A 27,430-nucleotide genomic window follows, 5' to 3' on the forward strand; every position below is an offset into this window, starting at 1 on the left:
CGGGCCCGTCATGGCGGCGGCGGTGGTGGCGGCCGGGCGGGCGTGTGCCCGCGGCGCGCTCCGGGCGGCCTGGAGAGGTGATGGGGCAGCGGGAGCTGGGGCAGCCTCCGCGGGGAGGGCAGCGGCCACCGGCACGGGCAGGGAGGCGGGAGGCGGGGGAAATCCCGCAGGGCGAGCGGAGCGCGCTCAGGGGGCACACACGGACATCTGTCCATGGGCACACCCCCATCCATGGGCACTTCCAGACATCCATGGGCACTTCCAGACATCCATGGGCACACCTGGGCATCCATGGGCACTTCCAGGCATCCTGGGCACACCCAGGCATCCATGGGCACATCCAGACATCCATGGGCACACCCCCATCCAGGGGCACCTGGGTCCTCTGCAGTCACTTTTTGAAACTCAAATGTATTATTTTTTAAAGTATACATAGAAGGAAGGGAAAACGTCTTTATTTTCCACAGTCCTCTGAAAACTTTCTTGCCTTTCTTTTCTTCAGCCAAACCTCAGCAGTTAATGCATTTCAGGTCTCTTTTAATCCTCAGGGCAGTCTGTAATGAAGTGGTGCCAAACTCTGATTGGAGCCTGAACATTAGGACAGGCTTGAAAACAAGCTGGTGGTTTTTCCTCGGTGGAGGGAAACATTTCCACAGTCTAGTCACAAGAATATCCTTTAAAAACCCCAACCATTTCTTGCAGGTTAACCAGGAAAAATAAAAGGCTGCAAGTACTTCTTATAATTTATTAAAATCACTCTATCAGCAAGATAGAGTGCCTTCTATTTGTGACATTTTCTGTTGCAATGTTTTCCCTCCCACCTTCTTCTTTGCACTTCAAGACAAAAGGTTCAAGTCTGATTCCCTTTGAAAATCACTGGCTTCCCTTCCCATGCCTATATTTGCAGAAAACACAACTTTAAGGAAGGAAATGTGCTGTCTATAAACACCTGTGTGTCTCTGTTCCCAGGGTTTGCTCCTGTGCCAGTGGGAGGGAGCTGCAGCTCCTACTGCAGCCTGGCATGGGCTCTGCAGACACGGTGCTCCCTCACTGCCCCCTGGACTGGGACCCTGGAGCAGTGCAGGAAAAGCAGCTTCTTCAATACCTGTAAGTCCTGAGCTGGATAAAAATTATTAACTGTAACAATCAGGAGAGGGAAAGAAAACACTACCTTGGAGAGACACAGCCCTGAAAATCTGTGTATGCTGACTTTTTTGTGTCTCCTGAGATTACAGGGCAGCTGCAGGTGTTGACAGAAGTGTGTGCACAAAATCAGGTTATCATCTTTTAATAGCAAACAGGGGTTTGCTTTGAGTCCCAGTGACTCCACCTGATGTATGTCATTGGATGGAAGGAGGAAGCGGCTTCCCCTCTGTTTCCTAGGCCTTTATTCAGAGTATAAATTGTGTGTTTATCTCCTAAATTAATTCTGAGCCACAGGCAAGGCCTGCTGTTGAAGCTGTGCTGCCTCAGAAGTGAAATTGCTGCAAGGGTAACAGTCCTGCAGATTGTCTGCTCTGGTGCAGTGTTTTCCTCAGCCCTGAGAGGAATTTCACCCATGCTTGCCACAGCTGAGCAGCAATGGCTGTTTAAATGCACACTCAGGAGTGTGAGCTGAGGTACGTGGGGGCCTTTTTCACCTGCTTTGTGCTCCCTTATCCTGTCCCAGAGGGGAAGAGAAGAAATGGCAAGGACACAATCCCTGGCAGAGATAACTGCAGCAATTAGAGAGTTGAAATTTGATTGTTTCTGATCCACAGAATTTAAGAGCTCTGCCGAATCAGCCTCTCAGAACTGGTGGGCTCTTCCCATTCTCAACATCTGGGTGCAGAAGACTGCATTTGCTTTCTTTACATCTGCTCAAGAGAAGGGGTTAACCAGTCAGGCTGGGCTTGCTGCTCATCTTATCCTGTAAATTTTGACCACTGACTGATTCCAAGAATTGAGGGTGGAGAGGTCTCCAAGGGCTCGGGAAAGGCTGCAGTGTGAGCTGCAGGTTCTGCATGGAAAAGGCTTTCTAAGGATGCCACCTGCAGGGAGAGCTCGTTTAGACAAGCAGCAGCAAGATGAGAATATGGAAGAAGCCACCCTCTGTTGTTATTTTGTTTATCTTAAATTAAACATGTAGCACCACAAGTGATTGCAATGTGATTAGGATTTGTAGGTTAGATTATTTCCTTAATTAGCCTTGTGTTCATACTCACAAGCTCTGGATGAGCTCTGTTTTACCAGGAGCTTTTCAGCATGTCTGGTTAAATGACTGAATTAGAAATATTTGCTGTGATGGCATCCGTGTTGTTTAGTAAAATTTGATATATTTAGGCAAACTACCTAAAAGTATTGGTTTATTTAATGAGAAGTAGCAACCTGGAAAAATGAAAGTGTACCTCCTTTATGTATTAAGCAGAGACAGTAGCCATGAGATTCAGAAGACTCAGGGTTTTGTATTTCCAAGTACAGTTATTCTAAGAACACTTTCTCTTACAGAAGTAAAAAGCAAAATCTTCACAATGCTAATGAAGTGGATACAAACAGTAGAAATCACTCAAATCCTTAGCAGTGCAGTTGCTTCAGAAGTGGCAGCATTTAAAATGCAGATATGACCATTTTATGTGGAGTAGCTGTCGAGTGAAATGTCAGCCAAATGACAGAGCTTTGTGCCTGGGAAGGGTGACTGGATTTTTCTCTCTCCTTAGTGAATGCTTAATGATCTTCCATCATTCCTTGGGCAATATCACTCTGCTCTTGTTGGTAGGGTCATCTGAACCTTCAACATAACTCTTATTTTTAATGGTTTGACTGGTTTAAATAGAAGGAATTCATTTAAATAGGAGGAATTGCAATTACCCTAGGCATTTGGCTCTGATCCTTACCCAGGTAGTTCTCTCCTTCAACTCTGACGCAAAAACATACACAGGGAGTTATTCCTGTCCTGTGACATATTTCAGTGAGTTTTTAATGAAATACTGTAAAATTATCTTCTTATTCCAGGCTTATTTCCCCTTTCCAGCCTCCTGATCATGGGAAGCAGTTCAGTTTTCATTTACTGGTTTGGCTGTCTCCCAGCCTTAGGAATTATCTTTGACCCCAGGCATCCAAACCAGCATGATTTTCTCAACATCTGTTATGCATCCAAGTGCATGTGAGATAAAGAGCTTTTATTTGATACTGGGACTATTAAAAATTAGACTGTCCTACTCACAGGTGGTTCCATGATTTACCCTGGGGAGCCACTCATGGCATCACAGAATGGTTTGGGTAGGAAGGGCCTTAAAGAGCATCTTGTACCAAAGGCGCTTCTGTGACCTTTCTTACACCTTCCACTGCTCCTTAAGACTGCTCCTTAATTGCATTTTGTACCATGTTTTTGTAGTCTTATGTGAGTTTTCTTTGGGATTAATTGTTCATTTTGACAGCCTTGTCTAACTCCATGATCAGAATTTAAAAATACTTACTTTTTCAATTTACAAAGAATTTTTCTTGAAGTATGAGCATTCCAGATAAATAATTACAGAGCTGCCTCTTGTCATTATCAGTGGTACCATAAGAAGAGTTTGCATGTTTCAGCATTAAGGATGTAAAGAGTTACATCTGTACCACTGCTTTTTAATTTTTTTTTCCTTTTACAAGAGAGTTGTCTGTATGTTGAAAAATAGTTAGTTAATTGCTTTTAGTCAAAAGAAAGGGGACTGACTGCCTTCTAGTTAATTGTACCTGGAGAGGTACAATTCTATTGGGTTTTGATTTGATTGGGGTGTTTTTACAGTATTTATTTTGATAGTTTTATGATATTACTTTTCAAAGGTATTTAGCCTGATTTTCATTTTGTTTTGAGGAACTGAACCAAGCCAAAGGTGTTTAGTTTGCAGAAACCTCACTGAAATTTCTCTTCTCCATATCCATCTGGTGACACGGAGACATGATAGTTTCTAAAAATAAAAAATGAAAGCTTTAATAATCAAAGCAACCTTCAAAAGATAGTAGCATTTCCAGGACCATATACTAGCCACGTTTAAGGTCCTTGGTTTTTCATAAAATGTTATAAAGAAAAAAAAATACAATTTCTCAGATGCTGAAATTGTAGCTGGATTTATTCAGGGTTTGAATTGAGACTGACAGTCAACCTGACAATCCCATGTCTGCAGCTTCTGCTGACATTGTGACAAATTGGCAGTTTTAGAAAATGTGAAATTCTAATCTGAGTGCACTGTGGAAGTGTGCTCAGGACTTGCAGTTAAGTGGAGTTATTCCCTGTGTCAGTGTAGCACTGTGAATGCATCTTTTGGAATAATTTCCAGGTTTTGTTGTACTGTCAGGATGCAAGTTTTGTTTCTGGATTTTGAGGAAAATGCCCAAAACTTTCCCATTCTATCTTGGGGAAAAAATAATTAGACTATAGATGTCTTTTTCTGCCGACAAATTTGCAGACCCACCTAAATAAAATTTTTATGCAATCCACATAATTGGAACTTTTGCACTTTTTAACAATGTTATTAAATTACTGTGAATAAATAGATAGCACCAAGAGCTTCAGACTTGTATTAACAAAATCAAACAGAGAAAGTTTGGTGGTAGATCAGGGGTTTTTTTCCTGTTTCACTCTTCTGGAAATCCCTCTAGCAGTGAGAAGTAGAACTGAGCTTAAGTTTTCAGTAGAAACACACCAGGTATGTGCAGTTCTTATTTTTAATCTGTAAACTCTTATCTAAAACCATTTTTATATCTGCCCCATGGTAGTGATCCCTTGGATGGCCTCATGTTGATTTTTGTGGTGTTGCTGTAGCCCTTATCCTGGTGAGACATTTCCAATGCCCAGGTTCTGGCAGGTGCAGCTGGATAATGCTGCACCAGTTACTGCTGTGAGACTCAGCAATGCTGTCCAGACTGAACCCTTCACAGTGCTCAGGGCTTCCCAGGTTTGTGGAAAGCCCTGGGGAGCTCACAGATGATACCCTCAGAAGATGACATCTGCAGGGGCTGGAGGCAGAATTGCAAAGAGGAGAATGTATTTTGCTTAAGCAGCTCTGGTTTTTAGTGGCCTCACCTGGGAGGGGGAGATTTTTATCTTCTCATTATCTTCCAGCAGAACTCAGTATCAGATATGCATCATATGCTGCCATTTTTAAAATCTGAGAGGTCTCTTTTGAGAAAGGGTCTCTTTCTTTGAAGAAAACAATGTTTTGAGTGTGGTGACTTAATACACTTGAGAATAATCTGGCACTATATCTCATTTTTTATTCATATAGTTCCATGCTTTTCTGCTCATGGGCCAGGGTGAGACAGAAAATCAAGTGATGTCCTATGATGGCAGACAGTGGCATTGCAGAGGTCAAGTGGCAAGAGCAGCTCTCATTTGGGATGGGCACACTGATGTTGATGAGTCTGCTGTAGAATCAGATGTTAAAAGTGATCCCTCTGGTATTAGAATGCCATTGTTCCATTTTTCTCTCATTAATAAATCTCTTTGTATTTTCATCTGCAGAATATTCCCTTTTGAATCATGGAGGAGAGGATTCAACCTAGAGGAGTTAAGCATTTTCCATAAGTAACTTTACAAAGCCTGAGTAGGTCTTGGAATGAAAGACTTCCATGTTTAAAGCTAGGAGGAAAATACATTAGAAACATAACTCCTCAGGAATAACAGATGGTGTGAACTGAGCTGACAGGTTTTGAGCAGTGTATGAGTTCAGCTGAGGATAATTAAGGTGTGTAAAGTCAAACTCCATCTTTGTTTTGGATGGTTCACTGCTGTTGTTTTGGAAGTAGGTTTTAATGTAATTGTGAGAATGACTGCAGCCACTCATAAGAATTGAGCTTGAAGTTGAATGTTAATACATGCAATTGGAAATGACATCTAAATTATTTGAGTCATGTTCAGCCACTGCAATGAGTTGTAGGTTTTGCTCTTAAGACAGCTGCTCTGTGTATGTTTTCTCCTAGCACCTTTACCCTAAATGCTTTGTAGTTAAGGATATTGTTGTCAGGCACATTTTGTAAGATGATGGAGACAGAATGTGGCATCATAAGGTTAGATTTTTGGATCACTCCTTTTCCTAACCTAAGCTACTTAAATTGCAGTTCTTTGCCAAATCCTGGTTGGAGTGGTTGATGTAGCCTGCTCTGTGCCAGCCTCTGTCCTAGGAATCTTTGAAGTACATGTGGAAAGGGAGCTGAAAGCAGAAAGTTATTTTTTGGAATGGTGTTTGTGAAACAACAGAGAGATGTATATTCCTGCAGAAAATGGGAGACCAAGGTTGAAGTCCTTCAAATCAGAAGTGTATGGGTCTCCAGGTTCCAGATAAGTGTGTTAAACTTCTGGATTAAGTAAAAGGGGTAAGTTAATGAATTTAAAGGCCTGCATCCAAGAAGAAATGTCTCACTGTTGTCATTAAGCAGCTGTATGTGTAATTTATCATTAAATTTGTAGCAGCACATTCTCTGCTTGTTCATATTTCATATGCATGAAGCATTTTTTTTCTAAATCCTGGTTTTGTCTGGAGATGGTGGCAATTGGTGTTTTCTAAGATTTCATCTGTTAATAAAAGTGTGTATTCCAGGCTGAAACTTGAAAGAGAATGTGATTGAAAAGACCTTACTGAGCTCCTTAGGTAATACAGCTGCACCAATGTAATGGTGTTAGTGGACAGCAGTGCACTGAGGCACTGTTTATTGGAAGTAGAAGTATGATTATTATAACAAGTTCTTTACTCTTTTTATTATGTCAATATTAATGTCTTTCTATCTCTGCTGCTGTGCTGCCACAAGCTATTTGTCACCAAAAACCTTAGGGAAAGATTACTTGTATTGGAAAGAAGTGAGCCTACTTAGCTGTTTTACAAAATTGATTCTTTCTTCTCCTTTTATTCCCTTCAGTTTTCCAGCTTACTGCTCTTTGTCTTTCTTTGTATGCTCAGCAAGCTGTGAACTCATCTTCCAGGAGACAAAGAAATCTGATTTTAATCTCAGTAAATGAGTATCTAGGATACTAGTTTCTAATGGGGCTTACAGCAAGTCTTTCAATACTTTTGGTTTACTGAGGTGTGGCCAAATATTAATCTGATAATTACCTGTCTCATTCCAGCTATTCATGAATAATATAAAAAGACAAAACCCCAAATCCCTTCCAGAGTATTACAGATACCTTTTGTGTAGATTAAGCAAAATGGAGTGATGTGACACAGACTTACTGTTGTTAGTGATCAGCCTGCAGGAAGCATGCTTTCAGCTCAGTTCAGTAGTGGATCATTTTCTTGTCTATAAAATAAAATCTTATAGATGACACTTTTTCCCCCCACTCAGTAGCTCTCTGCTTTTGGGTAACTGACTAAAAACGTGTAGTGGCTTTTATGACTGGTTTTATTTTAGCTCTTGAGGAATGCATGCAACATCCTATTTCACAAAGGCAAAATAAAATAAGCCCATAAATCTCAAAGACACTGCATGTCTGCTGTAGTGTCTTCATTCCAGAGCATCTCCACAAGTGTAAAAGCAGTGCACTGCTCCTCCTTTCTGCCTGCAGTTACTTCCTCCAAATCATCCACTCCTCCTGCCTGTGTGTGTGCTCACTAATCACCTTGGTGCTTTGCTGCCAAGTCAGATTGACCTTTCTTACACACAGATTTTTTTCTCCAGTGCTGTGTTGTCTGTCTGTCATAAGCAATGTCCCCACCACTGCAATGCTCCTGATGACAGCCTATCCCTTTCACATCCCATTCTTGTCACTTTGTCTTAAAATCAGCGTGATACCTCCATCCTATAAAGAACTCAGCAGCCTGCAGGCTTCTGATGTGTTTCATTAAATGCAGCTGCTTTCCAAACCCATGATGGTATTACTATAGACTGATGAGATGAACTGCACTTTGGGACCAAATGTGATGTTTTCATCCGGTTCTAATTTTGTCAGGATTTGTGCAGGGCTTGAGGCCAAAGCTTGACTCGGCCTGACCTGTTCTTCATGGATGTGTTGGCATTGAATGTTCTCCTCTGGTGCAACACAATGTCCTTACTCTGTGACCTTTGCTACTTCCCTCTATTGGAATTAAAGTGATCTGATTGTATGTATATTTGGAGTGCAGCTCAAAGAGCAGGATTTTTTTTGGCATCTATTACCAGCTCCAGAGCTGCTCTTTTCTCTTAGCTGCTTGTTGCTGCCCCTCTGCAGCCTGCTTTGTAGCTGTTTGACCCTTTGTAGGGTCACCCAAACTGCAGATTGAGGGACTGTTCCAGCTTAAAAATAGCCTTGCAAAGAAAAATGTAAGTACCTTTACTGTGGTTCCATGTTTCCAGGCTAGCAGGATTATAATTTTTAAAAAAGAATTGCTAGTTACGCAGTGTTTTCTGAATCAGCTAAGAAGCTTAACAGGATTGATGATCAGCCTTCCACCTAATGGAGCAGCCCCATAGTTAACTTAGCATGATTTACTGAAAAACCCATTACCTACTTATTTTGCTTTTTCCCCCCAAGAAAAATTTGCAGTAAGGAGGTTATGAATTTTTATATAAGTTTTTGTTGGTTTTGGTGTGGTTTTTCTGTTGGTTTTGTTTCCCCCACACATTTAGCTCACAGCTACATGGATCGGTGTGTTGTAATCAGCTGGAAGGTTTTTAGTGGCTGGCAGTTCAGACACTGGTTTTAAGCCATTTGATGCAGCTGCTGCTTGTGGGATTTTTTTTGACTTCCAAACCTCTGGACATTGGGGTTCTCTTGAATGTCTAGAAAAAAGCATGTAATTTCAGACAAAAATTTGTATTTTACAGGGACTAAAGCTTACCCAGGAGGCTTTTCAATTCTTTTTTCACAGCATATAAGAAGTGGGATAAACGTTGCTGTTATCAATGGACATCTGTGCTGATCTGTAGATTTCCACTTGTCTGCAGTAGAGCCAAAATCCCTGTTACATGTTTTGCCTTGTTGAGCTGTTCATACACCATGTTTTTTGGGTATGTGGTGAGTTTGGAGGCCACCCTGCTCTTGGCTGTCTTGGGGTAATATTGTTTTGTAGCTCCCTGGACTTGCAGAGTTGTGTGTCCTTCCTTGTGTACTGAGCTTTGATTGTTGGATTCAGGATTCTCAAAGAGGAATCAGTTGTGCTTCCTACTTGGAAAAAGATATTTGAGTGAATAGGTGTGTGTCAAACTCTTCGAAGAACCACCTTGACATCTTAAAGAAACTTGGTACAAAAATAACCTGGGCACTCAGTGGCATCTCTGAGCATCCTGGATTGTTTCTGTCCCTCACTGTGTTGTCAGCATGGCAGAGCTTTGCCCAGTTCCAAAGCATTTTCCAGTCTGTGGGGCAGGATCTCTCAACCACATTATTCTGAAAATAATTAATTGCTGGGGTGAAGTGGTAGTGATTTTATGGTTATTTTAATTCCCCTGGTTAAAAGTTTTTTACTTTTTTTTTTTTGGTCAACTTTAAATAAACAAAATCAGTTTTTAATCAGAGAAGACAAGATTAACACTGCCCCTGGGTCAAGCACACAATAGGGGCTGCTGCTGGACAAGGAGCTGTCCCTGGGCCAGCCCTGCCCTGGGGACAAGAAGGCCAAGGGGACCCTGGGCTGCATCAGGAACTGCACTGCCAGCAGGGCAGGGAGGTGATCCTGCCCCTCTGCTCAGCCCTGGGGAGGCCAGTCTGGAGTGCCGGGTCCAGTTCTGGCATCCTCAGGACAAGAGCGACCTGGAGCTCCTGGAGAGGGTCCGGCAGAGGGGAACAGAGATGATGAAGGGACTGGAGCACCTCAGTTCTGAGGAGAGGCTGGAGGAGCTGGGGCTGCTCAGCCTGGAGAAGAGACACTGAGAGGAACCTCATCCATGTCTGTCAGTGCCTGCAGGGAGGGGCCAGAGCATGGACCAGGCTCTGTCCAGAGGCAGTGGGACAATGGGGCAGTGGGACAATGGGGCAGGAGCTGAGGCTCAGGAAGTTCTACCTGAACATGAAGAAGAACTTCCCTGTGCAGTGCCTGAGCACTGGGACAGATTGCCCAGAGGCTGTGGAGTCTCCCTCACTGGGGATAGCCAAGAACCATCTGGACACCATCCTGTGCCCTGGGCTCTGGGATGGCCCTGCTTGAGCAGGGAGGTTGGAGCAGATGACCCACGGTGGTCCCTTCCAGCCTGACCCATCCTCTGTGATTCTGTGAAATATTATCTATGGTGTCTTTTCACATAATCAGTTTCTTTTTGGTGTAGTTTTTTCTTTTTTTCCTCTCTCTTTTTTTTCTTTTTTTTTTTTTTTTTTTTTTTGTTGGGTTTTGTTGTTGTTGTTGTTGTTGTTGTTGTTGTTGTTGTTTGGTTTTTTTTTTGGTCTAAGCTGCTGTGGTGTCCTCTGTTGCCATCAGCTGGGTGAGCAGGAGTTTGCAGGTAACTACTGAATCTGTCTCCTTAAGTCTTGCTCTGCTCTGCTGGGTGAAGCACCAAGGCAGTGCATGGTCCTGGCCCTGAGGAGGCCTGACAGAGCCAGAGCTCTGTGATGATGCTGTTAAAGTGTTTTGTATTCCTTTCTCCTTACATTCCTTTCCACTTACACAGGCAATAAGGGGGTCATTATATTTTCAGAACTTGAGAAAAGCAGCAGGTTTATGTTTTGCCTAATTTTTTGTGTTTTGTGCATTTTAAAGCAGGGTAGCCCTTGGATACTTTTAGGGGTGATTTAAGTTGACTGTCACTGCTCAGTGTCCTTGGATAAGTACTGCAAGGTGTTGCTGCTCTGAGTTGCTAATGAATGATTTTCTTTTCATGACCTGCAAATGAATACCATACTGGTTACTTGTTAGGAATATTTGTCCTTAAATCAATCTTGAAAAACCTTGTAAAAAATATGCCCTTGGCTGTGGGCCTCTCTCAGTGCAGTAATCAGGAGTAGAGGCACATCTTTGCACCAAATACATATGCACAGAGTTGGAAATCATTTTCTTGGCAAGGCAGTAATGCTACAGTTTAAATTCCAGCAAAGCAAAGATCAAGCAGGTTTCAAGTCTGGGGTTACTTTTTGTTCAGCTTCAGTTTCCAGTGTAAGCTGTACTTGAATATAACTTAAGGAAGTTTTTTTTTTATTTCAGTGACAGCTGATCAGCTGTGGAAAGGAGCTTTGGCAGAGACTGGCGTGGGAGTAAAGAAAGGAAGAGGAAAGAAAAAGAAGAAAAAGCTAAGGAAGAATCTCAATAGAGGCCAGGAGATTGGTGAAGGTAGATCACAAATACAAAGCTGAAGACACATCTTGATGTTTTTGTGTACAGTGTTTCTTGATTTCATAAGTGGACAAATCTCTTTTCCTTTCTGTGATGCCAGACTGCTTTGTCTTTAAACAAAAAAATCTTGATATGATTATTTAATGTTGGTTTTGCTTTTTCAGTTATAAATTCTGCATCATAGAATGCATTTGAAATACGTGAGAATTTTCCATGTCGTTGCATTTTTCCTGAGTGCAGAGTTGCAATTCTCATTTGGAGCAAAGCATAATTTTTCTCTGTTATTTCTAAGGACGTTCTGGTTTCCTCTGGCCTGGTCTTAATGCTCCTGTGCTGCAAACTGGGAAAGTGCAGGAAGTTTCCCAACGAAAAAAAGAAGAACGAGAGAGAATTCAGTCTGAAATCATTCAGCAGAGAGATACATTTGAGAAGAAAAAGAAAATAAAAATTAAGAGAGAGGGAGGATGGAGTGGAAAGTGCTGGGGAGGTGTCATTCTGGATCCTCCTGACCCTGGTCCCAATGGAGGTAAGAAAACCAATTATCTTCTGCCTCTCCCTTCACCTTTCTGAGGGGAGACTTGGAGAAAGTGAGATCCAGACTTTTTCTGTGACTGAAAATTGGTTTTGTACTTTGTTCCAGGCCCACACACAAGCAAGCTAAATCAAAGAGCAAGTACAGCAGTGAAATCTGTTAAAACACTGCTTTATTTCCTGCAGCTGTTAGACTGAATGATTTTATGTGGTATTACAGAGTACTCTGTTCTGTCAGACTGCTACAGGAGTCTTGAAGGATGGAAATGTTCTTCTGTGTCCACCATCAATTGTCTTGAGTATGAAGTATAGTCATGGGTTTTTTATAGTTTCTTAAAGGATCTTGTGGGATAAATCAATCTTGTTGAAATTCTAGTTCAAATAATGAAATAGGGTTAAAGATTATGTAGTTTGAATGTAGCTTTTAGAAGAAGCTGCAATAAATAACTACCATAATAACTGTAAACGTTATTTTTTATTTCCTAAGTACTTCAATATAGTGAAGCTAGAGCTTTTACATGTACAGCAGAGAGATGACTTTTTTACAGTGCTGTTATTTAGACTACTAGAGATTCTATAGTAGCTTTAACATTTAGAAGCCTAATCTTTGTCAACTAATTAAACATGAAAAGGACTTGTCAGTTCCTGTTGAGCTGCGTTTTTATTGTGAAACTCTGCTTATTGACATCTTTCTGTACACTTTTATAGTAAGAGGAGCTAAGAAAGACAGGTGGTACTTTCTAGCACTGTTGCATTTCATTTTGTTACCCTAAGAGCAAATATTCTGTGGAAGGCAGTGATGGGACAATGGATTTGGCCAACTGTCACTGAATCTGTCAATGTAAAAATAGGAGATCTGAGAGATTAATTGCTCCAAATTCCCCATAAGTCAATGGTGGAACATGGAACAAGTCAAGGAAGTGCCATGGTTCTAGTTCCATACTCTGAACACAAGACTGTGTTGAGTTTATCCCACTAAAAGAAGCGACAGCTGTTGTAAACAGCGTTTATGCATTTGTGAACTTTACCTTCTGGTATTTTCCTTGATTTTGCTTTTGGCTGGTACTACTGATATGGATTACTTGCATTAAAGTTGGCAATGTGGAGCCTGTTCTAGTCAGATCAAGTTCTGCCAACAAGAGGAAAGGGCACTGCAATCAAAATAGGAGAATGAAGCTGTCAGCCTGTATTATAAATGAGTTTGAGAAAAAGCAGTTTCTGGTTAGCATGCACTGATTTCCTTTTAGTCTGCTAAAAATGTTGGGGATCTTCAGGCCCCCACAGTTCTTTCCGTTTCTTTCTTTTTATTCAGAGGATTAATGATTTTGCAGGGGAATTGGGACAATCCCTGTATGCAAAGCAATGTCAAGGTGATATGAATAGCAGACCTGAAACTGCCAAACCCAAAGAATCCTTTTGGCCTGAGACTGTGGCATGACTGGATTCCCTGGTGTCACTTCCTGTGCTAGCTAGGAGTGCAGAAGGAACAGTGTTTTCCACTCAGAAATCAAATTGCTTTTCTCCCAAGTTTGCAGTGTTTCTTTAGCAACTGAAGAGCTTCAGAGGGAACAGAGAGTGCCTGCTCATATCCTTACTGTCAGCTAGAAATCTGCTTTGTGCAGCCTGACAGATCTCTGAACTGTGCCAAGGTGATCATGTTTATAAACATCTTGAAGGTTTTGTGTAAATAATAAACCAATGTTTGGTCAAGGACTGAGGCCCCAGTTCTACACCATTACAGGCTTTTAAGCTTTCCTCCAAAATCTCACTGTAACAACACCAAGTAAAGGTTTTCTGTGTTATACTGAAGTGCTCTTGTTCATGGGGTAAATTGGAAAAGCAAGAGGTTTTAAGGACTGTGGTTATTTGAAGTGATCATATATTGTTTTGTTTCGTGCTCCCCTTCTCCCCTTTCTGGAATTTCACAAAAGTGTGGATACAGAAGTACTTTCATTTCCACAGAATCACAGAATCAAAGAATAGGTTGAGTTGGAAGAGGCTTTTTTCAGGTCATCTAGTCCAAACCCTGAATCTCTTTGAATCCCTGTTAATTGTATGATAAAAGCTTCAGAATATTCTGAAAATTTTGGATAATACTTTAGTCATAATGGAAGTGACCATCTGGTGATTTTAATGATTTACAGCTTTTGCTCTGTATATATGAAATTTGAGGGTTTTTTTCAGTTTAAGAGCAGTATTTAGGGAAGAAGTCAGTTTACACTGCTGGTTCAAATTATTCTTATCTTACCTTTTCTACTTCTTGCTGAGACAGCTTTATAAATTACAGCTCCATAGAAGTTGTGTCCTTCCTAATTTGTACCACCTACAGGAGGGTGTGCTGATAGACAAGGAACACAAGGAAATGTAACACCCTGTTTTTCTCCCTACAGAAACTTATGAAGATTTTGAAACAAGAGTCCTTGAGGTAAGCATAGCAGATCTTTCCAGGGACTTTGAAGAATTACCACTACTTTATATTGACCTTGGAATTATTTAACAAGTCTTTGCTAAGTCAGTATGATAGCAGTAGGAATTAGTCTGGTTTTCTGTTTCAGATGCACAACCTATGAGAAAGTGAGTTACCTTGCCTCTTCCTCTGAGAGAGAAGGGCTAACAGAAACATTTTATTGACAAAATAGCCTGATTTACAAGAGCTCCTTGTCTGAAAGTTAAAAGAATAACCAGGCAAGTCAGAAGCTGAGCTACCTGACAGCTGTACTCCAGAAAAGCATCTGAGGCTCCTCTCCTGTTCTGGTAAATGTGCAAATGGGTTTCCTTGCCCTTGATCATCTTTCTGCATTTTGTTGAGATGACCATCAGTTGGAATTCTATCCAGTGGCTTGAGTGTTTTCTGGGTAAATCCAAATCTTTGCTTGTGGCTGTGGGGTTTGGTACCTCCTGAGATGTGGAAAACAATGATGCTGTATTGTAATCTCAGTCTGGGTAATAAAAAATCGTGAGTTGGTTTCTGTTTATTTTTTTTAAATCCTGCAGAGGGGAAAGATGTAAACTGTTTTAGATGTCTGCTGTAAGGATGAAAAGCAAAGGATAAAAAGCAATGGTTATAAATAAAAAGCAAGGTAAATTTAGACATAAAGAATGACTTGCAAATGGGAATTTGAATACTGGAATGGATTGGGAGTATATGGAATGTCTGTCATTGGAGCTTTTTAAAAACAAGTTAGGTAATCTGTCAGAAGGGATGGGGAGACAAAATCTGTGACCTGTTAACCCCTTTTCATATCTCAGTGGGTTTTTAGAGTGGACTGGACCACACTATGTGTTTTGACTGATGCAGCAAAGACCAATTGGAGCGCTTGGCCTTTAGCTGTGTTTGAAGGCCATTTGTAAAAATGGAATTGCACAGGAACTGTTTCTAAAAGAAGTGATTTTTGTTCCCAAGCCCTGCAGCTGGCAGTGCCTTCTGCTGCCTGAAGGGGCCCATGGCAGAGCAGAGTATGTTGGATGCTGCTGTGCCATGTCACAGCTGGCTCTCACTTTGGGTGCCAGAGCAGGGGAGTTTGCTCTGCTGTACTGGCAGAATTGTTTACAAACAGCAAAGCTGAGTTGCTCTGCAGGGGTTCCATGTGCTGTAGAAATCTGTCTCAATGCTTTATTACATTTGAGTAATAAAAAAGCTTTTAGAAGCAGGCTGGGGCTCTGCTGTTAAATGAGATTGCCACAGTTGTGGCAATCTGAGAAAGTGGAATGTTTTTGCAGAAAAATAGCAGCAGCAAAAATTCTCTGTTCAAAATCAGCAGTGAGCTCAAGATAATTGAGTCTTACAATTTTCTGATAACAAGTACGAGTTTTGAAATAAATAGATCATTTTAGCATTCCTGGCTTAAATAGGTGAGAGACATGCTGCTATTTCTGGATGTGTTTTCCATTATATTTGCCTTCACAACAGTACAGGAGATTAAAATAATGTTTGCTGGGAAGTTGTGCTTCACAGCAAGAAACTCAGAGCCATTTTTAAAGGACTGCCTTATGAACAAAGGTATAATAGGCCCTTTCTCTTGTGATTATTCTACTGAAAAGGCTGTGCTGTTTTGCTAAACAAAGAGAGAAATAGCTTATTAAAGGGTTTTCTTATAATGTAGAAACAGAAAAGCTGTAATTTGATTTCTCCTGACTGAAAAATAGAGTATAGACAAGTTCAGATTTTCATGTCAGCTAGAACTGAAGTTATTGTAGAGAACTTGGGTTAACTGTTTCTTACTTTCCCTGCCAGCCTAAGGCAACATTTCCAGTTCTGCTCATATATTAGAGATAAGAACAATCTCTTTAAATAGAACTGATGGTAATGCTTAACTGGTGTTCTAACATAATATAATCACAGTGGTAATTAAAATCTACAGGTGCAGCTGACATGTGCCATTATTATTTTCACTTTAAGGCTTCATTTCATGTGTCATCAACCCTCAGATGAATTTTTCTTTTATTTTTCTCCAAAATGAACATGGTAACATAGAAAAAAGAAGTAGCCTACATGTCATCCTGTGCTTTAATAGTAATTGCCTTGTAGTGCAATTAAAACTAGAAAGTGAGACCTTGTGCCCAGTAGGGCGAAGGCACAGAGCATGGGGGTTGGTAGCCCTCTGAGTCTCTCATTAAGGGGAACTTTCTAAAGGAGAAGATAAAGTTATAAATAAAGCCCTTTGTAAAAGACAGATCTCAAAAGGGTTTTGTCTAACACTGAAATTTCCTCCTGCCAGTTGAGAAAACTGTGATCTTGGTGATTACTTGCTCGTTTGTTCATGGTTTTTTGTTTCCATTGCCTGTTTCTGGTGAAGGCAACTTGAAGAACTTTGTGCAAGCACGACTCCATTTTAGCAGGGTCAGTGCAACCTTTCCCATGTCAGAATAGATCTGGTTTTGAGCCAGATGGTTCAGGTATGGTACTATCATTTTTAAATAAACCAACAAAAACAGTCAGAGATTTGTGTTTGAGTGCTGAACTACAGAATGCAAAGTAGCAATAGGTGTTCTTGTCTCAGTCCATTTGGATCACTCAGATTTGCAGAGCAATATAACCTGTAAATTAAAGTGCATTTGATGAGCTTGCTGGGCAGGAAAACAACCAGCCACTCGATCCCCTTTGTATTGACGCATCTAGCACAGGAATTCACTAGTTCTTCACTCAATCCATCAAGTTTCTAGCTGACAAGTTCCTTGTGAATAACTGATAACTCTGAGGAAACCAGTTGCCAAACCAACAGTCAGAGTGTTCCTCCTTCCTCCTCTGCTGCAGTGCAGGTGTGGCACTGGGAGGCGCCTCTGTCATTGATGTCACACAGCTTGGAAATGTCACCTGTGCCACTGCCATCAGTTAGGGGGCTCTGAGGAACTGCCAGAAGCACAGCATGAAGGGATGGTGGCTGCAGGGGACAGAGAGCTCTGGGTGGCACTGGCTGCATAGTGGCTTCTGTTCCTTCCTGGACATCTTGTTTGCCTTCTTGTTGTCACTCTGACATGAGGAAGCTGCTTCCCTGCCTGCATCAGGCCTCTTCTTGACTCAGCTTGGTAGACTTGCTACTTGTGACAAAAAGAATGTTCTTTGATGCACAGGCTAAATCCCTTTGTTTCTCTTTATAAGTCATTGGAAGTTGTTTTTGCAGAGTGCAAAAAAAAGGCTTGTGAAAAAGAAATGCTGCATGAATTACAGTGTCTGAGATCCATTGTTTGACAGCCTTGACTAAAAAATTATATGGTATAAAGGATACTCTTTGAGTAATAATTTACTGCTAATTAGATGTTGCCTCAGAAGTACTTTTGGGGTATTTGTAGGCTCTACATTTTGCTTTTAGAATACAGGGGAGTTTTCTGTTCCCTAGATGATGGTGACAGTGTCTTTAGACTGACAATGAAAATTTCAGACAGTTTTTAACATAGCACCTGGAGCTACTTGTCACAGGAAAACATGAGAGGCCAGAGCTGTGCATTATTTCTGATACTCTTGGAGTACTCAAAAGATTTTGGCCTGCCCTAAAAGTAGAGTTTAGGAATGCTACCCTCAATTGGTTCTGTTGAATAAATACTTGATGATTTTTATCTCTTACCTGTCAGGCTGTATGGAAGGAATAAATGACATTTGGAACACCCAGAAGCTTTTGAGTGACTTCTAATTGGGCATAATTATGGCTCATCCTTTGAAAAGGAAATAAAGCCATTTCAAATGCAGAGTGACTGTGAGGGTGCATTACTGGGGGCTCAGTCCAAAGGATCTGTACTCAGCTGGGAGCTGTAGTAGGAGGCCACACTGAGAGAGGAGAGAGAGAGGAGCAGGACAAGGTTATTGGTGCTGCTTGTGTTTGTGTGAGTGTTGTTATTTCTGTTGTGTTGGCTTGCAGGGCTCAGTGTGGGATTGCATCCCCATCTTTCTGTAAGGGTGCTTGGATGGGCAGAGCATCTCCTGCCCTGAGGGTGAAGGTTTAGAACCATTTCAGTGTAAGCAGTGCAGCTGGGAGGAGTTCTGCCACTGTGGTACCAGTCAGCTCTAGCCTTGGTGCACAGAGTGCTGATGGGCACATGACATACCTACCATGGCTTTGGCTTTTGTTAACAAGTTGATTGCTCAATTCTTTTAGGTAGCTGGATTCCCAAACCTTTTAGCTGTGCCCCTGACCCTGTCTGGGCTCATTGGCATGGAAGTGCTTTTCCTTCAGCACTGCACCCTGCTCTCATTTGATCTCATTTCCCCTTGTACCTTGGAGAGCTGCTGGCACCAGAGGCTGATGTCCCCTGAGAGGATCAGCCTGTGCAGACATTTCTCTGCATAACAGCAGCAAAAGAGTGGCAGGGTCAGGAGTGTGGCCTAGAGGTGGCAAGTTCCTAGAAATCATATCTAGAATAGGATTTCTAGAAAGGAGGGATTCCCAAGGGCAGTCAAGTTGGCCAGTATTCATTTGGCTTTTACAGAAACAAAACCTCACAGGAAGTGTTGGAGTTTGACCCTTTTTTTAACCAAGTGCAAGAGCTGAAAGCATAATAATGTTTAGCAGCCTTTCTATGAGTGTAACTTGCTTCCACATTGTCATTTCTCCTCTTGATAGATGTTTGAGGTGGTTTGACTTTGGTTTTGAGGTGCTGCTCTTCCCTCAGTTCTAGAAAGAAAGCTGAGTTTGCAGCATTTCACCACTGGATGCTGGATACAAGGAGACAGTTAATCGGAGGTACACTGGGATTTAGGTTGAGCATGTGCTGCATCTGCTTTTAAAGTTTAAAACTTGGCTTTGAGTCTAACTTGAGTGGCAGTCTGATCTTAGGTGTGGTTGTGTCTGGGTTTCAGTCACTTTTCAGAGGCTATGCTGTTTGAAGAGTGGCACAGAAGCTCCTTGCATGTGTCTTTATTGCCACATTCTGGAAAGGGAGAGGAATAATCCGTGAGGAGAGTTCTACAAACATCACATCCTTTATTTTTGACATGCTGACTCTATTTTTGTACAGATACCTACTGAGATTGGCAGCAGAAGATAAAAGTGTGTGCAAAGCAAAAATAGTATTCTCTTGATGCTCCTGGGGAGATGATTGTGCTTCACTCTCTTTGCTTCCATTATTATTTTGCATTTTCTCTAAATAGCCCATTTACACAGGCACTTTATCTTATGGGGTGTGGATTTTTAGATGTTCTTGTCAGCAGTGAGTTTGAAGAAAGAAAAACAGCTTGGAATAAGCAATTGGCAAGGCTGGTATTTCTTCAAAGTGCTCTCTAGAATGTGTGGGCACCTTGAATTAAACAGCATCTTTATTTTAATGAAAGTAAGGTGAAATTTTTGAAACCCTAACCATAATCTGTACCTAGTGAAGACACTGAAATTTTGAAGGGGTTGTTGGTTTCGGGTTTTTGTTGTTTTTTGGTTTTGGTTTGGTTTGGGTTTTTTGTTTTTGTTTTGTTTTGTGGGGGGGGTTTTGTTTGTTTGTTTTGGTTGGTTGGTTGGTTATTGTTTTTTGGGTTTTTTTTATTTCTTATGGTGAATTTTAGTAAGAATGTTTAAACCATGACCAAGTATTTTCTAATAATCTACTTTCAAATGCATAACACTATGAGCAGAGTAGCTTACTGAAGAATTACATGTAGGGAAAAGGATTTCTATATATGCTATGTATTATCTTTTGATACTTGTTATATAATTCATGTATTACAGCATATAAATTGTATGTCTGTATTTAAATAAACATTCAGTTCAATGTATAAACAAAACCAAGGGAGCTAGAACAGAGGGACAAAGGATCTCAGATTGTTGTCCCAAAATTGGGTTCTCTCATCCAGTGTGCAAGAAGTCAGTGCACACACAATGGAGCTATTTGATTTATTTATAGTTCTGCTCCAACAGGGGTGCTGTGGGTAAAGCTAGCACACTGAAAGCCAAAAATACAAACATATTTCTACAGATTATTTACAGTTCTGCATCATGAATCTACATCACTGCTTGGCTAAGCTGCTCCTTGCTTAGCTGTCTCTCACCTGGATTAAGGGTAGAGCACATTCTGAATTCCTGGTTGGTGTTAGGGGTCCCCACTCACAGGCAGGTAGCCTCAGCTTCAGAGCTGTGGTTTGCACATCCAAACGAGCCAGGTTCACCAAAGGACAAACTCTGAAGTATTTCTAAACCCCAGCAGACCAAAGCTGGTTTGGGCTGACATGTAACCAGTCTCTTCCCCTTATCTCATCATTTTAGTGACCTTTTGCACATTCTGCATTCTCTAGGTCAGGTTGTCCTCCCTTTTCCCAGAACGTGCCCTCCCTCCCACCTGTACATCCATCTCTTGTGCACTTTGGGATGTATTGAACCATTGAAGGTGGGGGCTGTAAAGTAGTGACTTGCAGATGGAATCATGGAATATTCTGACTTGGAAGGGACCCATCAGGATCACTGAGTCCAGCTCCTGGCCCTGCACAGAACAGCCCAAGGGTCACACCAAGTGCCCCAGATTGTTGTGCAAACACAGCCTGAACTCTGTCAGGCTTGGTGCTGTGAGCACTGCCCTGGGGAGCCTGTTCCAGTGCCCAAGCACCCTCTGGGTGAAAAACCTTTTCTTGATATCCAACCTAATCCTCCCCTGACACAGCTTCAGGCTATTCCCTTCTTCTTCCCCTCTCTTAAATGGAATCTCCTTTTCAGCAGCTGTCATCTCTGTAATGAGACTGCCTTCTGCAGCATGCAAGTAGATTTCAATCCTAAATTTTAATTCATGTAAAGCAACAACAGACCTTGAGCAATTCCTGAGAGTGCTTCTAAATTAGATTAAAATATGAGGGGGGGCACTTCAATATTGGTGTCACTTTTTCAATATTAGCATTACTTTCCATTTCTTTCCCATGTTTTTTCATCATGCTTGAAATCACACATAAAGCTGGCAGCATTAGAGCATTATCTGTTGTGCAGCTGAACACAACAGAGGGGTTATTTTCATGAAAGGTAATTTTCGTGAGGTAACTTTTTCTCTGAGTGTGGATTTTTAATAATCTTTATGTATTTAATGCCTTGAAGCCAGTGTCCCACTGCAGATGCTAACCACAGACAAAGACATGATAGATATTTGAAGTGTACAATACAGACCTCCAGTACCTTTTTTTTGGCAAACTTGACTCTCTTTAAAAAAAAATTTAAAAAAAGAAAAACTAACAAAACCCAACCCATTTGGACCATGTGCAATAAAAGGAAACTTTGTGTTGGTTTTTTTCCTTCAGGTGAGAAATGTGTTTTGTATGAAGGCAAAGGAAGGCAGAAAAAAATCAATCCGTGCCTTAGTGGCTGTTGGGAATGGTAAAGGGGCTGCAGGTATGTGTTGTATGTATGTATGTATGTATTTATTGACTTATGAACAAGGTAACATCTGATGATGGAATGTTTTGTGGCAGCTTTAATAAGACAGCTGTGTTCATGGTCAGCCAGAGTTTTGCTGAACTTTGCTTCTGTGAAAGATCCAAGGCCTCATGTGTTCCTCCAGCTGAATTTTGCTTGCACTTGGGAATAGAGGAAAATTTGTAGAGAGGAAGGTGTGGTTCTCTTGCAGAAAGATGTGTTACTCTGAAAAAACTCTTCCTGCCTCTTCTTTGGAAAGCTTCTTCGTGGAATGTGTTATCACTGTAATCCTGATGTCCTAAATGATGGAACTGAAGTTGTCCCAGGCTTTTTCCTTTCACTCCCTTCTTTATTTTTAAACAGAGTGGACTTTTTATTTTGTCTGGAGCAGTCATCACTACTCAATTGTCTGAAACAAAGTTTGGTCAAACACACAAAAACAGCTTAAGCCTTGGTTTTTTTCCCTTTGACAACAAGCAGTTGGCATCCACATGTTAGGTGTTCATAACTCCTAAACTCTTTGTGATTTTCTCTGAACCACTTTTTGAGTATGGTGCTAAACGCGGCTGTGAAGTTTTTTGGTTTTTCCAGTTTTCTTTCTGAAGATCATCTGCATCATCTGTTTCTCAGCAATAAAATGCCTCTTTCTGTCTTGCAGGTTTTGCCATAGGGAAGGCAGGTGACAGGACAAATGCTTTAAGGAAAGTATGTTGATTGAATTTTTTTTACTTGATGACGATTACAAATAAGTCATACCTACACTTATGGGTTTTTTCCCTAATAATCAGCATAATTTGTAGTCTCTGCAAAGAAGTAAATCCATGTGTTTGCTTTGTCTGTCTTGATACAGATAATCATAGAATGGTTTAGGATAATCATAGAATGGTTTAGGTTAGAAAAACCCTTTAAGATCACCCAGTCCAGCTGTTGATCTAACACTGCCAAGTCCACCTGCACATCTTCCAAACACCTCCAGGGATGGTGACTGAGCCACTCCACTGGCAGCCTGGTCCAGTGCTTGGTAACCCTTGCAGGGGAGAAATTTTTGCCACCTAAACCTCCACTGGCACAGCTTGAGGCAATTTCCTCTCATCCCATCCCTTGCTACTTGGGAAAAGAGACCAACCCCCACCTCACTTGGGTCTCCTTTCAGGTGTCTGTAGGGAGCAGTAAGGTCTCCCCTGAGCCTCCTCCAGACCAATCATCTTCATTTCCACAGAGTTTAGATGTGGCAAATCTGTTTTCCCTAAGTTGTTTTTCTCTTTCTTTTTTTATATCTAATTAACTGAATAATGGTAAATTGCAAATGCTAAGCAGAAGAATTCAAGGGGAAAAATGTTTTCTGCTTTTGTTCCCTAGGCAAAGAATAAAGCAATAAGCTCCTTACACTTTATAGAGCTGTATCAGAACCACACAAGTAAGTATTATTCTTTCAATGTAAGCACTGAATTTGCCAGCAAGAACTGGTTGCAACTACTTGGAAAGCATAAAAAATGTTAAATCAAGTTTTTCTGGTCTGATGCATTGTATTATAATTCTTGATAACATGGTCTAGTTGAAGGTTTCCCTGCTCATTTTGGAGGGGTTGAACCAGCTGACCTTTAAAAGGTTCTTCCCAACCCAAACAATTCCATGGTTCTGTGCTTAGAATTTGGATACCTCATGCATACTATTTCAGGCTCTTAATAGCAAGATTAGATCTTTTCTGGCACAGTTTGAGTTAAGGGAGTCAGGTACTGTCAGGGCATTTTTCTTTACAGTGAATTCCTGTGCTTTTACCCTTACTGTGTCAGAGGAGATGATTCCCTGTGACTCAGTCCATGTGTGCTGACCCAGCAGGCAGGGACAGCCTGGGCTGTTTCCTGGTAGTTTTTTATTAGTATTCTGTATGGAAAATCCAAGTATGCTGATGTGTCTGGGGAAACCTTAGGTTAAAAACTAGATTATTTAAAAAATATGAGTCAAACTGTGTCATGTGAGCTCAGTTCAAAACTAAGTGAGGCTCACTGGAGGCACAGCTGCCTATTTTTCAATAGTAACAGTGTTCACAGGTATCTCAGCATTCATAATCTATTCCAGAAATTTACCTAGACTAATCATCCTCTTTAAAGAAATCAGGGGAGAGTAAAACCAACTTCACAGTTCAGAAAAATAAAGGCACTAACCAAAGCTTTTCTAGAAGGAAGAATTTATCTGTAATGCCTTTTTTCTCCCCCTCCAGTTTACCACGACATTTCTGTGAAATTTAAAAGGACAAAAATCCGCATGAAGAAACAAAACAAAGGTAATTAAAGAAGTTTCAATTTTGAATTCTTCATAATTACTGGTTTTTATTTCATGAACTTAAACTTATGTAGTGTCTAGTCTGCCATGTTTTCAATGTTGAAAATCATCAGTCAGGTTTTTCTTTAGAAATACCTACTGCTGCTGACGTGGCATTGCTCTTGCAAACTGGGATTTGTCCCTTTGACACTGCTGGGAGCTCTCTCCCTCTTCCTAAGTGTAATTCCTTCAGTCCTAAATTACCTGGGTGTGGAGCCTGGTCCTGCTCCAGCCACTGGTGGGTTTGTATAGAGCTGTAAGTTCTCACACCCCTCCCACGCCAGGTCTCCTTTCCTTTACAGCCTTGGTGGTTGTGAAGTCAGTTTGATCTTCCTGGAAGTGGCACCTGAAGTTTCATGAGAGCTCATCAGTTAGGGGGGTGTTTTTTTCTTTTCCTTGTCTCTTTGGGTTTCTTTCAGATCTGTGTCTCTGTATATTTTGTTTCTGGTTTCCTCTTTCTCCCTCAATTTCCTAATTGGCAAGGTCTCCAGATAACCTCACTAGAATAAACATTCCAGCCCTTTTTTGCAGCTTTCCAGCCATTTGGTCCCCAGGATGTATTTCTTTTTTGTGTCCTTTACTCAGCAGCAGCAAGACTGTCCTGCAGTTTTTAAAGATCACTTGGGCTAAGCCATGTGAAACAAACCTCTCTGGAGCAAAAGTAGACTCTTCAAAAAATATCCCCTCCATTAAAACCTGGCAAGTGTAAGAAACCATTTGCAATTGATGCCAGTGTAGTACAGTTATGCATTGGAGCTGATAAGATCTCCATCTCTGTGATGGAGAGGGATGCATGTCCCACACAAACTTCTGTTGTGTTTGTGGATTTTGAAATATGTTTGTCTCTCCTTCACTCTGTGCCACTAAAATTATGACAAAGTATAACTGATTCCAATTGCTGGGCCAGGAAAAGGGAAGTGATGCCTCTGCACAGCCCCTGGAGCCATTTTCAACATCTAATGTGTTCTACCATGCTGGGTAGCAAAAACAACAAAGAAGAGATCTCAGTGCTCTCTTCTGAGTAAATTGTGTGCTTACAAACAATCACACAATGCTCATTTATGTTTTTTCCCCCAGGGTACGGCCTGCACTGCCACCGAGCCATTATCACCCTCTGCAGGCTAATTGGCATTAAGGACATGTATGCCAAGGTCACTGGATCCAAAAACTTGATTAACATCACCAGAGCTGTCTTTAGAGGCTTGAGCCTACAGGTGGGTGCATTCCCAGTGCCCATTAGGTATGGGGACAGGAGGGGATGGGTGTTGTAACAGTTTATGGACAAACAGTTTATATTCCAGGCTTAAAATGAAGTAATCTTACAAAGAGCAAACAAAATCAGCAAAGGGGGTCATTCCTCAGCAGTTTTATGGAGCTGTCCAGTCAGGAAGAGCTGTGTGTAACTCTGCCTGTTCGACAGCCAGGTGTCTGCAGGGGACATCTGAATTCCTGGGCTTTCATTTGGTGGGGTTTTGGTGTCTACTGAAAAATCCTGGGCAGAGGGAATTGTGGGCCAGGTTTGGTTGCTGCTGCTTGTTTGTGCTCCAAGTTCTCATTGAGCAAGGACTGAAGCCCCAGCTGCTTCTATTGCTGCTGTAATTGAGAACTCTGAATTCAGCCAGGGAGGTGGTGGTGTTCCCTCCACCTCTGAGTGCTCACAGTGGAGATGTCTCTGTCTGAGCCAGCTGCCTGGAATTAATGGAGAAGCTCCAAGATGCAGCATTATATCCTACTTCCTTTGAACAGCAGCCTCAGGATGAGTCAGCCCTCTGGAAATTCCTGGTTATCTCCCTTGTTTGCAGTTTTGGTGGCTGCCAAGATTTAGCTGCTTCCATTCCCAATACAGCCCTGCAGAGGTGTAGCTGTCAAATCTGTCACCCTGTCCTGGCCAATGTCATCAGTTCAGCCTCAGGAGGTGAGGGGATTGTGATCCTCTTTGCCTGCTGGGAGTCACAGATCTCCCAGCTTACCAATGCCTCAGGGCAGTCACACTTGGAGAAGTCTGGCATTGTGTTTTTAATTATTGACTCCGAGAATCTTCCACAGAACAAACAGAAGGAAGGCTTGCTGTATAAATTATTGCTTTTGGAGTTATGCACTTGATATGTTTTCTTCACTGCCCTGAGAAGGAAAACTTTCCAGTTGCCTGTAAACATTTACTCTGTAAAATTTGGGTGTGATCAAAACACCTTGTAGGCAAGGGACAGGTGTAATTGAAAATAATGTTACATTCATGTCTTTATGAATGTATTTTTATGTTAGTTAATGCCACCTGTCTAGGCAGTAACAGGCACTTTTCTGTTACCAAAGCAAAATTTACATCCACATAAAGAGATAAAGATGTTCCTGCCAACAGGCACGTTTATGAGCAGGGTATGTCTTTCCAGAAGCAAGTTCCTCTGGGATGACACTGTAGGGCTGATCAGTGTACCTGAGGTCTGGCTATCTGAATTGTTGCCCACTAAGATAAGCTTGACAAGTCATTTCATTTCCACAGTGCTTAAACTGTTTATTAGGAAATGACTTTTTGGGGCCTTTCTCCCCTGCCCCACACCCTGTGTAGGTTTTGGCCTGAAGTAAAGCCTCACAGCTTTGGTTGTCCTTTCCCTGTCCTGCTGCCAGGAGACTCACCAGCAGCTGGCAGACCAGAAGAGCCTCTACGTGGTGGAGTTCCGGGAGGAGCAGGGCCCCCTGCCCATCGTGGTGGCCCTGCCCCAGGGGCCTGTCCGTGAGGAGCCCGAGCCTGAGGACGAGGTTCCCAACACAAAGCTGGAGTGGAGGGAGGTGAAGGAAGCCCAGGGAATGCTGAAATCCCCCTGGGCCGGTGTCAGACGGGCGGCGTGCTGACAGCTTCGGTCCTGCCCTGTCTCCAGCTCAGAGCAGCTGGGAAAGCCTGGCTCAAGGGTGTCTGGGTTTGAGTTCCAGGGAGGGCAGCAGGAGCTCTCTCATGCCATCCACGTCACTGCTGCCATCTAGGAGCACTGCTTGCTTTCCCACAATTCCCCTGAGCCTGTCCAGGTGGGAATGTTCAGATGGAAGCAGTCAGAGAACAAGTCCTGGGCTTCAAGCATGCATTTACTCCACTCCAGAGGGTGGTTTGTCCATGTTTCTTTCACAAGCTCTTGGGAAATTGTTGAAAATACAAGATTGTGAAAGCAATAAAGACTCATCAGAGTGGGTTTAGTTTGGGTTTGTTTGGGTCTTTTTGTTGCTGTTGTTGCTACATGCTGGTGTCTGGGTGATGCTGCAGCAGCAGCAGCAGTGGGGGCTCATGTGCAGCCTGTGTCCCACTGCCCAGGCTCAGGAGCTCTGTGCCTCCCAGTCTGTGAGTGCCTGTCATGGCATTTCCCTAAATGCCAAAAGATGCTTGGGCCACCTCTTTTGTTTTAGTATGGGAGAAAATACCTTAGAAATCCTTCAAGACCAGCCTGGGAATTTACATTTGGAGTTCTGATGTTAAAGACATTTAGGAGCAATGTTTTACACTGATTTCAGTGCAGGTTTCTAAAGACAGCAGTTGTGTATATACAGACAGGCAGGGTGAATTTAGTTGAGTTTAATCTCACTCTTGCAATG

At 41.9% G+C, this 27,430-nt stretch overlaps 1 protein-coding gene across 1 annotated transcript; it reads left to right on the plus strand.

The window, feature by feature from the left end:
• MRPS5 (mitochondrial ribosomal protein S5) lies at nt 1-27,037 on the plus strand. The gene is made up of 11 exons (XM_030945787.1): nt 1-77; nt 970-1,107; nt 11,064-11,189; nt 11,485-11,718; nt 14,114-14,148; nt 21,418-21,508; nt 22,191-22,237; nt 22,892-22,949; nt 23,754-23,816; nt 24,932-25,068; nt 26,477-27,037. The coding sequence occupies exons 1-11, from the start codon at nt 11-13 to the stop codon at nt 26,699-26,701; spliced, it is 1,221 nt and encodes a 406-aa protein (XP_030801647.1). The 5' UTR covers nt 1-10; the 3' UTR covers nt 26,702-27,037.
• The last annotated feature ends 393 nt before the right edge of the window (nt 27,038-27,430 follow it).

Source organism: Camarhynchus parvulus, chromosome 3 (assembly GCF_901933205.1).
Source record: "Camarhynchus parvulus chromosome 3, STF_HiC, whole genome shotgun sequence".
Classification (NCBI taxonomy): domain Eukaryota; kingdom Metazoa; phylum Chordata; class Aves; order Passeriformes; family Thraupidae; genus Camarhynchus; species Camarhynchus parvulus.